General features: G+C 30.8%; 1 protein-coding gene across 2 annotated transcripts in view; it reads left to right on the forward strand.

The window, feature by feature from the left end:
• Nucleotides 1-1,203: 1,203 nt before the first annotated feature.
• The window catches only part of LOC143237810 (man(5)GlcNAc(2)-PP-dolichol translocation protein RFT1), a 41,556-nt gene continuing 28,160 nt past the window's right edge, over nt 1,204-14,599 (forward strand). Inside the window, exons 1-5 of one of the 2 annotated variants that reach the window (XM_076477426.1) lie at nt 1,204-1,450; nt 6,398-6,483; nt 8,409-8,525; nt 8,892-9,081; nt 11,582-11,683. In XM_076477426.1, coding sequence (XP_076333541.1) covers nt 1,388-1,450; nt 6,398-6,483; nt 8,409-8,525; nt 8,892-9,081; nt 11,582-11,683 — 558 coding nt within the window. In that variant the 5' untranslated portion in view covers nt 1,204-1,387. The remainder of the gene's footprint in view (nt 1,451-6,397; nt 6,484-8,408; nt 8,526-8,891; nt 9,082-11,581; nt 11,684-14,599) is intronic. The other variant, XM_076477427.1, reaches the window with a different exon arrangement.

The raw sequence follows: 14,599 nt of genomic DNA on the forward strand, positions 1-14,599 counted from the left end.
GTTGTCTTGAGGTTTTGGAGTTTTGTTATGTTTTATCTCTGTGCTTTGTTTATCGCTTCTGTTGGTTTTTGCTGTGTGTTCAGTTTTGGTATTTGTGTGATGGATTTTTTAAGTGTTTGTGCATATGTTATTTTCTCTTGTTTCTGAGTTGGTTTCGTTTGCTGTGTGTTGTTATCTGTTGTTTCATTATTTTTAATTGGGTGTTTTTTATTTAATAAATTCTTTGTTTTATTTGTTTATATTTTCGCAGCCTTTATAGTTTGCAGTGTATTCTTGACCACAATTGCAACATTTTAGGTTTTTTCTTTCCTTTTTGCACTGTGATATGTTATGTTCCCCACCACATCCGCAACACCTCGGTGTTGCTCGATATGCTGCTGAAACATGTCCATATCTCTGGCAATTGTAGCATGCAGATAGCTCTCGTTTAGCTTTGCGCGAAATTCAAAACAAACAAACAAACAACTTACAAAAAGTAGCACTTAAACTCAAACATGTCTGAGGCCCGGCATGGCCAAGCGTGTTAAGGCGTGCGACTTGTAATCTGAGGGTCGTGGGTTCGCATCCCCGTTGCGCCAAACATGCTCGCCCTTTCAGCCGTAAAGGCGTTATAATGTCACAGTCAATCCCACTATTCGTTGGTAAAAGAGTAGCCCAAGAGTTGGCGGTGGGTGGTGATGACTAGCTGCTTTCCCTCTAGTCTTACACTGCTAAATTAGGGACGGCTAGCACAGATAGCCCTCGAGTAGCTTTGTGCGAAATTCAAAAAAGAAACACGTCTGTTTTACCATCTTTGGTAATTACATATTTTTAGAAACCAGGAGTACAAATATATTTATTTTTTCGTTTAAATATTGTGCATTTTTATATATATTATTGAAATATACTAATATTTGAAATTGTTATTACTTTCCCTGGGCCTGGCATGGCCAAGCGCGTACGGTGTGCGACTCGTAATTGTATAATGTGACGGTCAATCCCACTATTCGTTGGTAAAAGAGTAGCCCAAGAGTTGGCGGTGGGTGGTGATGACTAGCTGCCTTCCCTCTAGTCTTACACTGCTAAATTAGGGACTGCTAGCACAGATAGCCCTCGAGTAGCTTTGTGCGAAATTCTAAAACAAACAAACAATATTACTTTCCCAGGAATGAGTCATGTTACACATTACATCAGAATAAAATACAATACTAATTATTAGGCTTTCTAGATGGCGCTGTAAATTGTATACGTACACGTGCACTAGGTTGTCAGACTTCTTAGTTGTACTTGTATGTTAATATTTGATAATTACATGTACTGTAGTATAAAGTTTTTTGTTTTCCAGTAGCAAATTAATTGTCGGATGATATTTTTAGAACAGAAGAACACGAACTGAGCTTGAGCAGAAATGACGAAAGGAAGCTTGTTTTCAGTTGCGGCACGTTCAGCTTCGTATAATATAATACTTCAAGTATGATGAAGTTGATTTTTAGATATAACTATTTAAGTACTTGTATATATTTCCACCAGAAAGAAGGAGCAAAAGAGGGGCACTTTCCCTCTTACATTTCATAAAAATTGCACGAATATAACATATGCTTAATATTTTAGTTAAACTACACATTTTTAGTAGTTGTTATTAAAAACCAAATTTGTGTCTGCGTTTAAGCATACACAGCACACGTTCTTTGTCAGTTGACTTATCCAGTTAAAGCTTATCCTAACATACACGTTTTACCCCACTTGAAAATATTTCTGAGATCGCCCATGCTTGTATAACTTATAAAGTTAACTTATATTATTGTTGCTTGTCTTAGCCCTACAATTTTAATTCCCACGCTGACTCATTATCAAAAATATTTGGATTTATATATACTGTAACTTATAAGTTGTAGATTAAAAACTGATACACTATAGTGTACGTTGTAACTTCTGTAAGACTTGGAAATACCTTGGGATAAATATAGTATGTATGATATACTTGTTAAACTTGAATAAATGTTATAAACAAACACTTCGTGGAAACTAACTATCAACATTTTGTGTTGTGTCTCATATTGAATGACAGAATATATGTATTAGTTGAAGCTATAGTAGATGCAGGAAATAAATACACTTTTGAGTATGAATGTGTTTTGTTCTTTTTAATAATTCATGGGCAAAATATTGTAGTAGATATTCCTTTGTATACTGATTATAAAAAAAATTGAAGGGAATAATATGTGGAGATGACTGAAAAGGGAAATAACCTCCCATATAAATGCAGATTTAATGAAATCTTATTTTGTAATTCATTAGAGTGTTTCTTTGAATGATAACAAATAACTGTTAACTTTCATGAAAGTTTAAGGCAGAGTGAAATTTGGAGTAGGGGAGTTTCCCTGTGTAGTTTTATAGATTTAGAGTTAATTTCTAGATGATAACTTTAGGTGTAAAGAAGGAAGGAACCTTTTCAGACATACTTGTAAAAAATATCTCTGGGAATACACTTGGACCTTTTATTGACCTAGAGTATCTTAAATACCATGCACATCATCAATCATAAAATAAAATTCTTTCCCGTAGCAAAAAGAAATTCTGATTAAAAAAATCTTTAGAGTTACTGTGTATTATGTCAGTGTTATTAGGTACTTAATCATTGTCTTTGTATTCTTTCCAACATGACAATCCATATACAGTTTTGACATGAATTAACATCTGTTTACTTTCTTATGGGCAGCAAGAATTAATTTGGCTCATATAAACTATCTTATTTTCTATTATTACCCTGCTTCATCTTACATACAGAAACCTCTCAAATCTGTTTATAAGATTCTTTAAAATACACAATTTCTTCTTACACTCTCTTAGTATTACATATTCTACTACTTTTGAATGCAAGTTACACCATAGACTGACTGTTTTAATAAAAAAATAACATTGCCTTAATTGGAGTTATATTTGAGTTTTCCACATCTTAAACTAGTTTCAGTTTAGGTACTGTATGCAGAGTTCTTAATAACCTGTCATTTGGATTTATGAATTCCAGATACCTAACTATCTTCAAAATTTTAGTAAAATATTCCCCATTGAATTATTCTCTCCAATGAAAATATTTTGAATGTCATTTCACAAGTATTTAGTGTAAAAGTTTTTAAATGGAAATGAATTCACTCTTATTTGTATTATATGTATTGACTTGTTAAAATAAAAATTCATTTGTGGTTGGTTATTGTGTTTGTTATTGCACTTCTAGAACAAATTATCTTAAATTTTGCCAGTGCCAGTAGTCTAGATTTGTTATTTCTAGCTATCCTGATTATTTTTGTATATTTTCTTGTTATTCCTTTTATAGTACATAACCGTATTTATACACATGAAAATTAATGTAACTAAATTCCTTTTGATTATTACTTTTATATTTCATGATTTTAATAAAATGTACTTGTGAATATCTCTGCAATACTGATGGAATTACTACATCCAATAAATGTGCTCCCATTTTTAATTGAATTTGCATGGGTTCAGTTACTGAAGAAGGAATGTTAACTATAATTTTAAATTGTGTCTGTAGCAAATGTGGCAAGCTTTTAGTAGAGTGTAAAATTTGTTATACACAAAAAACAGATGTGTTACAAAAGGTTTTGCACTTAAGACATGTCTGTGAATTGACAGTGTCAACCTGAAAAGTCAGTATGGAAAGTGATGTTTATCTGAAGACTAAAAGTACTTTTTACTGTACAGCTTGCATATTATATTTGCTTAACCTTTAGAACCTTCAAGATATACATATATATATATATGTATAATTCTTTCAGTATTCCTATATACTGTATTTGTTGTTTATTCTTCTTGACCATGAACTGTTGCTAAATCAGCATAGTAGGGTATAATGAATGGTTGATAACCCTGTTATCAAATATATGATACTATGTTCAATGGCACCCTGTAAAATGTCATGCCATGTACACTTTGAACCCCACTCCTGCATATAGGATTAGTATATTACTTATGTAGCTAGTCTGGTTAAGATAGTCGTTTGTGTGATCTGCCATTTTCACCCTATTATTTATATTGTTTCAGTGAAATTAATGAAAAGTTAAAAAAGTCTGAAAACTCTTTTCTGTTTTTTTAAGTATACAAAATTAATTTGGATGAGGAATTTCAATATCAACCAACATTTATTTTCTGCAGTGCAAGATTTGACATGAGGAAGTAAAACAAAGAAAGAAAGAGGAACATTTTTTTTATACTGGACTTATGTTCTGCTTACACACATTTGCAAGATCCATTTTATATAATTAAAGGGTGTAGTGAATTTAGCTTGACTAAAAACATCTTGTAGTTATGAAATACATATATATGTAGTACAGGACATCATTACTAACATTCAAACAAAGCTAGCTAGTTGGTCCTCCACTTACTATAATTAATTTAGTATATTGATATTGGATTAACAATGCATATTATTAATATGCATTCTTAGAAGCTAACATAAAGTGAAGTTAAAGAGATAAAATGTTAAATGCTTGGCACTTGTGGCTTGATTAAAACTTAATGTACCAGAAACTTAAAACAACAATCCAAATAGCTTGTAACTTTGGCAGCAGTAGGAAGTTTCACTAAGCATTAGTAAATCATCAATAAAATGCTACATTATCAAAGGAAATCTGTTATATTCTGACTACAATTCATCAGGTAATGTTTATATCATGTCATCCCTAAAGTAATATCTGATTTTAGATTCAGAAAAAGGAAAAGGATTTAAAATACTTTTAATGTTATTTAATCAATAATGTATGCTCCATTATTATTAATTACTTCCTATCAACAATTCACAAGCTTGTGAATGCCATTTCTGTAAAATTCTTGTGGTTTGGAGGAAAAGAATATATAGAGGGTAGTTTTGACATCTTCATGTGTTTAAAATGCTTTTTCATCAAGATAGTTCTGCAAACTTCAGAATAGATGACAGTCAGATGTGTCAAGGCCTGGAGAATAAGGAGGATGTGAAAGTTTTTCCCAGTCTAGCTCTTCACTCTTTGCAGATGTGATTCTTGCTGTATGGGGACTGCATTATTCTGGTGTAACATAACACCTTTACGATTTATCAAAGAAGGTCTCTTTTCTTTCAATGCAACATTCAAGTGCTCTAACTGTTGACAGTAGAAGTCTGATGTAATCGTTACATTGAGCGATAGTAACTCAAAGTGGATTACACCAGCAATATCCCATCAAATCCATAACAAGACTTTCCTAGGGTGGAGGTCCGTTTTGGGCTGTGCTTTAGACAGTTTACCTGCACTGAGCCATTGTCTGTGGTGCATTATAACATTTTTGTAATACATCCAATTTCATCTCCAGCCACTAATCTATCCAAAAAAGGTGAGTTACATCCACGAGAGTGCAGAGAAGTGCAAATGTCCACTTTTGTTTTAAGGTTAGCTTCTGTCAAATCATGGCAGACCCATTTTCCAAGTTTTGACACCTTTCCAAGCTGTTGCAGATGATGATGAACTGTTGAATGGGTTGAATTAAGCTTCTATGCTAGTTCTTCAAAAGTCGCAGCACAATCTTCATCAAGTGCAGCCAGCAGCAAGTCATCTTTAAACTCATTGAATGTGGCACATTGCCTGAGCTGTAGTCACCTGATCTGAACTTCTGAAACCACTTTCAACATTTTCTTGCATTGAGAGACTTTGAACCATAAACACATTGAATGTTTCATGTAGTTTTTGCTGCATTATTGCATTTTTTAAACTCGTAAAGCATTATATGCCTAATGTGCTCCTTAGACACATCAATCTTCATAAGGGTTTATATGATTAATGATCTGAAAAATTGGAGTTGGGTCAGTTTCTCCTATTTGTCTGAACATTTTTATACATGTACTACTACATATTTTGGACATTAAAGTCTTCTACAAAGACAGAAGTGATGCATTTTCTGTATTACATTTTTGGACATTACTTGTGGGATGACCTGATACATGGATTACATGTCACTGTATGGCACTAAAAATGGGACAACCATTAAAACTCTAGTGAATGCTTTATGTTTCACGTTGATAGTGAATTATTTGAAAATGTTGTGTCCTATAAGAGGAGTGCCTATTTTATTCTGTAATCTCTATTGACAATGTTTACATGTGTGTAGGAATTGACAAAAGTGATTATGCAAGTCTGTTAACAAATGAAATGAAATTCTATATCACTAAGATTTGTTCAGCTTTTTTGCATACTTTCTTTCTCTCACATAGTCTATATGTTAAAACCAAACTGTAGTGTTTTTGCAGGCACAGAATTCTGATTGTAAAATAACCTTACAAAAAGTTAGCATTTCAAATAAGACTTGCCTTTTTTTGGAAAGTCTTTTATACACTTTTTAGAATGTTTATTTATTAGAGTGCAGACAAAATCTGACTTTTGTTTTTTTACAGGTTTGTATGAGGCTGTTGACCTTTCTTTTGAATGCTTTCATACTTCGTTATATTACCAAGGAAGCATTAGGAGTTATCAATGTGAGGTTGGTATTTTTAAGATGATTGATTAATAAACATTTTCATTACCTTGCATTTTCTAACACTTGATGTTTGTACAAGTAAGAATTAAATAAAACACTTGAAATTGCAGAGTAGCATTTTATATTTTCTTGATATATCAAATAAAGAATACTTTACTCAGTCTTGAACTTCTTCCTTTAACTCATTAGCTTGGCATGGCCTAATGGTAATGGAATTTGATTCCCAATCTCTGGGTCTTGGATTTGACTCCTCTTTTTAGTTGCTGGAGGCATTGTAATGTGATTGTCAGCTCTACTATTCATTGATGAAAGTATCTCAAGAGTTCATGGTTGGTGGCATTGAGTAGCTGCTTTCCATCTAGTCTGTCAGTGTCAAATTAGGGACAGCTGGAGCACATGGCCCTCGAGCAGCTTTTGTGCAAAATGCAAAACACATCTCTAATTTAATTTATCAATGTAGTATTGAGGTACACTGATATCTGTCAGAAAAATTAATTTCTACAATACAGCAGTTTATGGAAATACTATGCATAGAGTAATGTTGAACATGAATAGAAAGGAATTAAACACAAAAGAACAAATAAACAGAATGTATATTCCAAAACAATGCAGGTCTTGAATTAATTGGTTGGTTTTTAATTTCTATTTTATGACTTCTGACCATTGGCATATCAGAACACCAATTCCACATCAGACAAAAGTTTTAGTGCACAGTCTTAGGCTACCTAAGATCTCAGTACAAAAATTTAAATGAAACAGATCATTAACTTATACTAACTTGTGCAAGCTTTTATACTACATGAATAATTATTGCACTATGTAACCTTTGTCTAAGCTAGTGGACTATGCAAGTTTGAATTTTTATACATCTGGTTTTCAAGAATATCACTACCTAAATGCATAGCATCTATACAGAAATTTGGAAAACTTTGCTAGAATATACCTGAATAAAGATGTTTTTTATTAGTTAGGGAAGTTGAAATTAAACTATGATATTTGTTTTAGAAAATTAAATTAGGCTAGTTTTAATTAGGAAATTAAACAAATACAAGTTGAATGGTTTTATTGCAGTGATTTACTTAGTTTGTATGGCTTGTATATATATATGTGTAAATTGCAAAATATCTTGCTTATAAGTTCATAGCCAATAAAAAGAGATGGTACTTTTGTTATACTTGGGCAACTTACTGTTAAACCTAACATTTAAGAACCATTACATTAGTTTTTGTTGTCATTAATTTGTTTTTATATTAAAATAATAAACTTTATATTTGACAGACTAGTAATAAAAACTAATATGATTGGTTCTTAAGTGATAGATTTAGTATTTACATTTGTGGGGTATAGCTTAAAAGTACCAAAAAGAAACATTTTCAGTTATGTAACATTTTATTCATTAGAATAATTTACAAAGATTAAGTAAAATCTATTATAAATATACTATCATGCTGTTTAAATGAATGAAAAGTTAAGCTATTTGATTGCAGATTTAGTTTTTATTTTGCTTAAGAAGTGTTTCAACAATGTTAAACATATTGCATGTATTTTCAAATGGCTAATTTTCGTTTTGAGTAACCAATTTTTATTAGTTAACAAAACATGTTAAAACCACTGATTTGTAAACATTTTCAGCATAGTTTTTTTTCCTTCATATAAATTACTTTTACATGCAATATTTTGCCATCTTTTGTTCTATGTATTCTTGAATTAAAAGATGCATATCTTACAATAACTGCATTGTATTAAAATATGATTCGATATCATCCAAAGATGTTATTGTACATTGCAATGTGGTAAGGAATTATGGAAGAAACGAATTGAATAACAGTGTTAAAATATCATCTATATGTCTGTTGATATATTGAATTTTTGTATAATGTGTTTAACTCATTTTTTTATTTGTAGATTTTTTGTTTTAACACAAATAGGTTGATGCTGTTGTACACAACAACCCAGTTTCTGAGCAGGGAGGCATTTAGGAGAGCATGTCTCAGTAATCCTGATGGACGGAAGTGGCCTCAAGTGATTAATCTGCTCTGGATTACGTAAGTAAAAAATGTTTTTACTTTTTTGTTTTGTTTCAGAGGGGAGAGACAAAATTTATTTGAAAACTATGATAACAAATCTATTACTTCACTGATTTTTTTAGTTATACTGCATTTTTTGATAATTTGTACTTGAGAGTCTAGTACTATGGATTTATGTCTGCTAGCTTTTACCATTCTCTTATAAATCTTTTGTTTTATCATTTGAACTTTTAGTTTATTGTTTCTTTATTTGTGATTTTGTTTTAAATATGTCTAACTTGCTTGCTGTTATTAATAGAACTGTAACAAAGCTCTGTGTAAGGATGTATATTTTTTCTACAATATGCATCTTTACAAGTTTTTTTACTTGTATATTTTTAATAGAGTTCCAGTGTCAGTTGTGTGTGGTAGTGTTTTGTGCTTGATATGGCTTCATGCCCTAAAACCTCCTAATCCTGAAGTTGTGCCTGCCTATGCCTTAGGTGTGAATGCTGTTGTTGTATCTGTTGTTCTGGAGATGATGGCTGAGCCATTGTTTGTTATTGGTCAGATCTTCAAGTTTGTTAAGCTAAGGGTAAGTGGTATATTGACAGGTCATTTAAGCACTATTTGCACATTATTTATCAGAATCATAAGCATTCAATTTATGATGTTTTTCATAATTTTCACAAGGAATAAAAAAATTAGAACACAAACCCACTTATATGAACTAATGCTTGTAATATTTACTTGATGTTTCACTTGTTCATTATTTAGAAGAAAGAAAATACAAATTTATCTTGTTGAACTACTGCTTGTAATATTTACTCTTATTTCATGAATAAAATGTATAATGGCAAAGGTTTTATTCATTGTTGCATTTTCTTTATAGCTAAGTAAAATGTGATCATGTCATATTTATTTGTTGTTTTACTTTCTCATCAGTGTTCATAGAATTGATTCCAAAGTTTTTTCGTTGTTTAGGGTTATCCTCCTTAGCCACAAGATTATGTTTTCATCACACACTTATTGGTATCCCTTTCTTTTATTTGGTTTTCTTGGACTAGATTCTTAACAAAGCAGATGTTATTTTGTTTACAGAGCTACAGCAGTGAACAATTGTAATACTGGTCTTGTAATACTTAAAATCAGAAAGTGGCATCTTTTTGGACTAAAACTTTTACATCTGATGAGCAAGTTCATACTAATTTCTTACATTTCCACTTTTAAATTAGAGTGTATAAAGGGATTTTTTTAGTATAAAATGAAAGTTACTAATATTGTCACATCAGAATTTTTTCAGTTTTATTATGAAAATATTAATTTAATTCATCAAAATTCATGAACTTTGAAAAGTTTTTAAAATTTCAAAGAAAACAAAAAAGAAGAGCTGTGTAAATACAATATTTACAGAATAACTTCACTGCATAATAGTTGGCTATGCACTTATATTAAGAGACAGGAATACTTCAGTGTTTTTATCTAAATGGATAACCAATATTAGGAAAATAAAATCTAATGTCATATATCTCTTTGAACCTGTCCAAAATATTTTATTTTATATCAGAGAAAGTGAAAAAGGTATTGATGCTTTTGTTCAAGTTATTAACAAACTCATACATATTATTCAGGATCAGATATTTTGACAATTTATGTTGGTGGTAAAGTATTGTTTTTAAGAATAGAAAAAGTAATTGGAAAAATAAATGGTCATATTGATTAAGAATCTATTCAAATCAAAGCATTTTAAATAAATTTGAACAAAAACAATTGAAAAGTCAGTACAGTGATCAATGTGAAATTAAAATTCTTATTATTGTCATTTAACTAATTTCAAACCATTTCTTGAATACATTGTTTTAAACTTATTCCATAATTATTAAAGTACATGCTCTGTAATGCTAAGTAAAAGATATTTCACAAAACCAGTTTATATTATATTTGTCCATAGCTGTTTGTTATTACAATGTGTAGCTGGTAATTAGTTAATTTGGTATTGATATTGAACTATTTCATGATATCTAAACATGTTTTTCACATGATCTGATCAATTTCACAAAACAGAATATTGTGCATTTAGCTACCAAAAGATAGTGAAGCTATATAGGAACAGCAAATTTATTAACTGAAATAAACTTAGTAAAGACAATATTTTCATATTTTCTGTGCTGATGAAGCTTGGAAGTCTAATTCTTTTAACTAATTTCAAAATTACAAACTATACAAATACACGAGATATCACCTAGCTTGTTGAAGAAAAAAGCACATTGACAGATTTTACAACAAAACAACAATTTATTGACTTAGAGAACAACTGAGTAGTTGTTGTTTGAAGTAAACAGTTTTTTTAGGAATTTAAGTGATAAGATAACTACTTTTTTAGATATGCAAATATCATTATAACTTTTAGGAACTAATAACAATGCCTAAAAACTTAACTGAAGTAACTACGTTTTTTTTTTTATTTAATGTGTGTGTCTACACTGTTAACTACTACTTCTACCAAGTTATTTGTTGATGTATGTTTATTTTGATGTTAAACAAATTTTGGGCTTTCTTGTGTTATAAATTTAATAATTATATATAAACATACTAATAATTGAATATTGTTTTCCTTTTGTCAATGGATTTAATTTATTTAAACAGTATACCTCAGGTGAAAAATTGATATAAATTAAAGTTGTTTTCCATGTAAAAACCAGGAAGTAATAAATTTAAATATATGGATATATTGATGCACTTTTCATGACATCAACATTCATTAACTTGAACAAAATTGGGTTTAAAAGTATTTTATTTTGTGTTCTCATTTACATATTTTGATATATATAAATTCAAAAAAATCTCTTTGATTTAATTCTTTGTTTGTATTTATTTTGCTTTAACTGTATTTGAAATTTGTAATAGCTACTGCAAAAACTTAATGTATTAAGTGGGTAAATTAAAGCTTAATCATTGTCCATAAAGTACTGGTATTCAAAATTATATGCAACAATCTTAAATACAGACAGCAGTTCTGTGTATTTTATCTTTGAGTAAGCTTTTCATTTTGAACATATACTAACTTATTGGATGAAATATTTTCCATTTTTCAGGTTATTTTGGAGGGATTGGCTCTGTTGATACGTTGTGTTGTAATGGCTTTATTAACAGTCTATTTTCCACAACATCCTCTGAGCATTTTTTCTATTGGACAGGTAAATTGTTAGAAATTTGCACCTGATAATTCATATGCTCAGCAAACAAATTCTATATTTTAGTCTTAGATTAGTTCAGTTGTTTAACAACCACAAGTATGGCTTCTTTAAAAGACTATGTATACAATTTTAGTTCATAAATTTTCAGTACTTACTACTTTTTCATAGCTGATACATTGTTTCCATTTTTATATAGTATTTTGTGAAGTGTGGTCTATCATGGAATTGGTATTAATTATATATGCATAACAATGTACTTAAAAGTAATGAAATAAAACCAAAATCACATTTTATTTACTAATTCACTACTAAATACTTGAACTTGTTCACAAATATGATAAATTATTTATGAAAAGGATTGGATAAGACATTTGTTAGTGATGTGTTTGTATGTCGTGCAGTACAGCTTGTAACAGTTAAATGATTAAAGGTTCCTGTCCTTCCTAGAAAGTCCTGGTAAATTGTTAAAATTTTTGGAAAACCCTAGAAACTTAAAGAAGGCACTACTGTGATTGCTATGTGTGGCAACAGTGTGTGTATTACATAAAAATTACCAAAAAGCTGAGACATTTATATACAGTGTCCATGTTTTCTCAAGTGGCTTGAGCTTCCAAACACTTTTCTCCCTGTAGACCTTAATTGTTGTTTGTGTGTGTCTGGGAAGTGGGGGGTGGCTGGCATGGATCCACTTGTCTTAGTGCTTGCTATCTTTGTTATATTTCTTATGAGTTAATTTTTTGAGTTCATTGTTACAGACTATTTAGCAAAATAGTAGTGGTATCACATAGTTTTTTACCTAGTTCAGTATTTCACCAGGACTCCAAATTAGCAGGGGCTCAGGAGCCTATCACCCCAAAAGATGACCCTAAAAAGTGTCTGCTAGGTAACCCATATGACCTATTCAAATCCAAAGAGCTATTAAAACTTTGACTTCACATAAATTGATTTAAGTGTTTCTTAACCAAGCAGAACATATGACAAGGCATGAATGGACCTTCCCTTATTTACATGTATATTCCACAAACATCATCACTATGAATGACCGTACAATGAATGTTTAGCTTGAAGACAAGTGTGCTAGCTGTGTTGATGTATGCAGCATATGTAGCCTGTCATGCCTAACAAGCAGTGTGTACATGTGAAATTCCTTGTTAGGTATTTTGTTTGAAAAGAAGGGGTCTAGAAGGAGCCTGAAAGGTAACCAGGAGCAGTCAGAAACTAATTTTCTGTTTTTTCCTGCTTATGAAATCTTTGGTTGAAGAACTAACAATGATGCAAAGAAGTTAAGTTTCAAGATTTTTGAATGCTTTGATGAAATAACATGGAGCATAATGTTGTTGAAGTATGAGAGACTGATTTAAATATGGTTTGTGAATAAGGTGAACAAGGAATGTTGACACATCATAATAAACATCAGGGATAAACCAAGACTGTGGGGAGCTGGAGACAGGAAACAGGAAGTTCTTAAAAAGCAAGAGGAGTTCATACTGAAACTGAAGAAGGCTGCTCACTGTATATGAAGGCTTGAATATAAAAAGTGGCTGTTAACATTGAGGAAGCATGCTGCAGGTGTGAAGATTGAGGGAATCAAGATTGTAACAAGGATATTCAGTTCAAAGTTGACACGATTTGTATGAATAAAATTAATAATTAGGGTCTAAAGCAGTTATTTAATTAATTGTTGATAGTAATGATTAAATGGGCCTCAATTTATTAAAACTGATGGCAAAATATTAAATAGCATTACTTGAGTCAATACATAAAAAATAACTTGAATTTGAATATAGAATATGAGATTGAGTAGTCCTTAGAGTGGGGATTTTAAGATCCAACAAAAACTATTTTACTTTGGGGGAAAGTGGGAGCATTTTAACCAATCAGATGCCAAATATCCTGCTTGATCAGTGCTTGAATTGATAAGTGTTAAGTATAGATTATGAAGTTTTTCCCTACTTTTATTTATTTTCCTGAAAAGGATGTATAGCTTGGGATTTGGATGAGTCAAGGGCTATGTACCACTTGTTGCACCAATCTGATAATGCACTGACTTAACATTTGCATTGCATAAGCAGTTATTAAAAACATAAATTGCACAATGGAAACAAAATGTGTGTGGAATCCAAAGATTGCATCTGTTGTTTACAGTAAGACTAGTGGTCTTTTGGGGATGGAAAATTCTGATGCTTTTCAAAAATGTTCTGATACAATACATGTTTATTTTGGTTTAAATTTAAGAGACTTGTTTTTATTAGAAAAGTAAAAACTCCAAAATAATGGAACTTCCATAACTTTCTTGCTATGGCCTGATTCAAGTTAAGTTAAATGCTTGCCAGCTATGTATGGTCAATCATAAAGTGATATTCTGAAAGTATTGGTTGTCTATTAATGAAAGGTGTATTAATTTCTGTAGCAACACATTTTCAAATTGTTCTGAAATGTACACAAAATAATTACAGAACAGACTGTTTATGCTTGTTGACTTCTAGTAGTGTTATTGGAATCACATTCTCTTCTCAGTATTCCTTACATAATGTACACTACTGTCTTCATCATAGTGTAACTGGTTACCCTCTCACTCTCTCTTGTTACAACTTTTTCATTTAAGAAAATATTAAACTTTGGCCAATTTTTATGGTATGTTCTCCACAACAACATCTTTTAGGAATACTGGTCTGTAACAAGGTAAAAACAAAGTCCTTTTGAAACAACAATCAGGTGACACCTACAAAATGTAGAAGATGAAAAAAAAAAGAAATTCCTTCATTATTAACTTTGATTAGGAAAGGACACTCAAGTTTAACTCTTCACCACTTAATTCATTTTAGAGTTATTTGCATGTTTCCCATATGTTACAAATTCATAAATGATTAATTAATAGCTGTTTCAGGATATTAAAGAACTGATTGCTATATAGTT

The sequence above is a fragment of the Tachypleus tridentatus genome, chromosome 13, assembly GCF_004210375.1.
Source record: "Tachypleus tridentatus isolate NWPU-2018 chromosome 13, ASM421037v1, whole genome shotgun sequence".
NCBI classification, from domain to species: Eukaryota; Metazoa; Arthropoda; class Merostomata; order Xiphosura; family Limulidae; genus Tachypleus; species Tachypleus tridentatus.